This window comes from Helobdella robusta, assembly GCF_000326865.2.
Source record: "Helobdella robusta unplaced genomic scaffold HELROscaffold_56, whole genome shotgun sequence".
In the NCBI taxonomy this organism is placed as follows: domain Eukaryota; kingdom Metazoa; phylum Annelida; class Clitellata; order Rhynchobdellida; family Glossiphoniidae; genus Helobdella; species Helobdella robusta.
In genome coordinates, this window is record NW_008705301.1 from 890566 (window position 1) to 894697 (window position 4132).

A 4132-nucleotide genomic window follows, 5' to 3' on the forward strand; every position below is an offset into this window, starting at 1 on the left:
TTAATTTTTCAACAAAAATGTCATCAAAAACGCAAACCAAACGCCACATAACTCAATCATAACTACAAATTACATCAATAACAACTCGACAAACATCTATAATTTTGTAAATTAATAAAATTTAATTATTTTAATTTAAGTTTTAAATTAGTTAATTTAACATTCAAAGACATGATATCGAGTAAAAGATGAATTTATCTATCCAACCTTGCAGCAGAAACATTGCTCATGCCACTGCTTGCCCTTGTATTCAAATTTCTTCATGCCTATCACGGGCAAAACACAAAAAATATTTTTATAAAATAGTTTTTTCTAAAAGTCTAAAACTACCAGAAAACATTACTTAAAATCTCAATAATCTTTGAAAAATTTAAACTAAATTAGCCGAACTATTAAACAAAACATTCAAAATAATGAAACTCTTGAAAAATTATTAAAAAATATTTTTAAATCTTTAATAAAAAAATTTACTAAAACCAAAAATACCGAAAAAAACCTTAAAGTCAGAATCTTACCAGAAAACATTACTTAAAATCTCAATAATCTTTGAAAAATTTAAACTAAATTAGCCGAACTATTAAACAAAACATTCAAAATAATGAAACTCTTGAAAAATTATTAAAAAATATTTTTAAATCTTTAATAAAAAAATTTACTAAAACCAAAAATACCGAAAAAAACCTTAAAGTCAGAATCTTACCAGAAAACATTACTTAAAATCTCAATAATCTTTGAAAAATTTAAACTAAATTAGCCGAACTATTAAACAAAACATTCAAAATAATGAAACTCTTGAAAAATTATTAAAAAATATTTTTAAATCTTTAATAAAAAAAACTTATTAAATCAAAAATACAGAAAATAAAAAAAAGAGTAAATGGAACCGACCGGCTCTAAACAGACCCCCACAGCCATCGCACCTGGCAGCGAAATTGTTATCGTGACAATCGGCACAGTAGAGACGATCGTTCTTACTAGCGAAGGGATGGTCCACCAGCGACATCTGGCAGTCGCAGCACTTGAAGCACCTCTCGTGCCAGTGGCGATCCTTGTAGGAGAGATCCTGAAAAATTGCGAGGAGAGGGGAATGGTTGAGAGAGAGAGTGATCAAAAGAGGGAAAGTGATCAAGAGAGAAAGAGAGAGAAAGAGAGAGAAAAAATGAAAATGTTTTCTTGAAAAGTTTTGTGTGGTGTGGCCTGTGTGGCGTGTATGTATGTCGTGTGGTGTGGTATGTGCGGCATGTATGAACAACAAAATTAGCGGAAACAACATTCACAACAACAACATTTTTATATTATTTAATTCAATTCAAATCGGAATTGCCAACTTCAGCAACAACATCAACAACGCCAACAAATAATCAGCAACAACATCAACAACATCATCAACAACACAATCAACAAAACATCAACATCAACAGCATCAACATCTGCAACAACAATAACAATATCAACAACAACAAAATCAACAACAACAACAACCTTAGAGTCAGTGCCAATGGGAGCCTTGCAGTCCTCGCACGTGTTGGCAAACAACGATTCGTAACATTTTATGCAAAATGGTTTCTCCTCTCTCAAGATGTATCTATGAAATTTTTTATTGGATTTTTTATTCATTCGTTTATTTATTCAATTAATTGTTCAATTGTCGTTTGTTATACATTCATTCATTCATTCGTTCTGTCATTCATTCATTCATTGTGTCATTCATTCGTCATGAGTTGTATGTTTGTTTATTTGTTTGTTTGTTTGTTCTTTCGTTTTTTAGTTTGTTCATTTGTTCATTCATTCTTTCTTTCTTTCATTCATTCATTCATTCATTCATTTAATTCCTTATTCATAATTTGTTGTAATAGACAACTTTCAGCGCTAAAAACTTTTATTCAAACTGCTGTAAACTTTGAACGCTCGTAATCGATGCTCTAACTTTAAAGATCTCTACATTTCCAACCTCAATGTTGTAATTTCGTCAAGTGTTCGTTATTCCGTAGGTTCAACAACACAGCCGCTTCAAATGCAAGCTTTGTCGAACCTTTATCCGAATACCAACAGTAATAGAAACACTAAACTAATCCAAGTAGCTACATAATTTTTTTAACAAGTTTATCTCGTGTAACAATCACATTCACAACTCTGCCTCCAACCTCGCCACTCCTAACTCTGCAGATGTTTTGTTACAATCCTCTCTGGTGTTAAAAGATTCTATGAGCTAGAATATCGATAGCGAGAAGAATAAATATAATAATTAATAATATAGCAATAATTAATTATATAGCTTAATTCCGCCATTCCTCTAAATATAAAAATGTTTTTGTAATTCTATTTAGACTGTTTGCCCTGATGTCAAGCAAACACGTTCAATAAAGGTATATATGTGTTACTTTAATGATAGATAGCAGAGAACTTTTTCTACCCGGCCGTGTTAAACTATCAGTAGCATCATTACACGATGAGTCTGACGCATTGGTTAACGTGTATTTTTAAATGCATACGCTGTGTGTTTGTCGTTGGTTTATGTCATTAAGTGATACTGAAATGAGATTTGTAAAAATGGAAAATAACGTCTAAATAACACAATTACACAAAGCAGATGGTGAAAACACACACACACATACATACACACAATGTACTCACATTCACGTATATACCCACACATATACCCACTCTCTCTCTTTCTCTCTCTCTCTCTCTCACACACACACACACACATACACACACATGTATACACCAGCTACACAAACAAACGAACGATCAAACAAACAAACTGGCGAACAAACAAACTAAAGAACCAACAAACAAACACAACTTTTACAAACCCTCTCTCTATCACACACATAAATACCCTCATAAACGATGACGAAACTTTTGTACTGACCTGTATCCAACTAGGTTCAGGTTGCAGTTGAAGCAGGAAAATGTCACTGACGGATCGTGCTCCATGGTTGGCTGGGTGTTCTAAATTTTTGGACGTGAGTGCGTTTCTATTACTACTATTAGGTTAAAAGGTTAAAGGTTACTCTCTCTCTTTCTCTCTCTCTCTCTTTCTCTCTCTCTCTCTTTCGCTTCCTTCAGAGGTTTCAACGACACACACAGCGTATATGAATACGCGTGCAAACCACGCATCATACACATTGCATATGATAGGCAAGGATCTCTTTGTATTTGAACCCAGTCATAGCAATTGCAAGACCAGGCTCTCTCATTCTCTCACACACAAACACACACGCACACACACACACATAGATACTCTCACACACACACACGCACAACTTTCAAAACGTAATTCAACACCAGTTATACTGAAACAAATGAACTTTCCCTCCACCTTATCTCCAAAAGTTATCCAACAAAAGCCTCTTGCAACAACAAAATACGCCCTCTAGCACTAAAAAATCTGCCAAAGTTTATTAAAATTTAAACAATGAAACTAAACGAAATATATTATTTTTTTTATTTGTTATTATTATTATTAATTATTTTATTTATATTCTATATATTTATAGAGCAATATTAAATAAAACTGAAGCAAGAAATAAGAACGACTACTGCCACAATAAATACTACTACTGCTACTACTACTACTGCTACTACTACTACTACTACTACTACTACTACTACTACTACTACTACTACTACTGCTACTACTACTACTACTCTTAATAGTATTATTTATATTATTAATATTATTATTATTTCTACTACTACTGCTATTACTACAAAACGCAATGCAGGTACTTCTAGCACTATTATTATTAACAATTATCTTATTAATATCATTATTTATTATTAATATTTATAAATAATTATGATTAATTATGCAAATTAATAATAATAAAAATGTATTTAAAAAATAGCCGACATACTCCGCACTGAAAACGAGAAGATGATAGCAGCTTCCCTTCCACTTCTGATTCCAACTTTGAAATCTCTCACTTTCTCTCTCTCTCTCTCTTTCTCTAACTCTCTCTCACTATCCCACCCTCTCTTTCTTACACTCGCTCGTTGATGTATTTCACTCTTTTTTATCTTCGTCCTTCTTTATATCTTTTGCTCGTTCTTTCTTACTTTTCTTGTTTCTCTAAGTTTTCTTCCATTTATTCTCTTCTCTCTCTCCTTCTATTTCGCATTTTTT

General features: G+C 32.2%; 1 protein-coding gene across 1 annotated transcript in view; it reads right to left on the minus strand.

Moving 5' to 3' along the window:
* HELRODRAFT_114881 (hypothetical protein) overlaps positions 1–3912 on the minus strand; it is a 6561-nt gene extending 2649 nt beyond the window's left edge. The window contains exons 1-6 of the mRNA XM_009028564.1: positions 3864–3912; positions 3326–3394; positions 2876–2955; positions 1483–1585; positions 887–1063; positions 208–264 (exon numbers count right to left, since the gene is read on the minus strand). Coding sequence (XP_009026812.1) covers positions 208–264; positions 887–1063; positions 1483–1585; positions 2876–2940 — 402 coding nt within the window. The 5' untranslated portion in view covers positions 2941–2955; positions 3326–3394; positions 3864–3912. The remainder of the gene's footprint in view (positions 1–207; positions 265–886; positions 1064–1482; positions 1586–2875; positions 2956–3325; positions 3395–3863) is intronic.
* Positions 3913–4132: the final 220 nt, after the last annotated feature.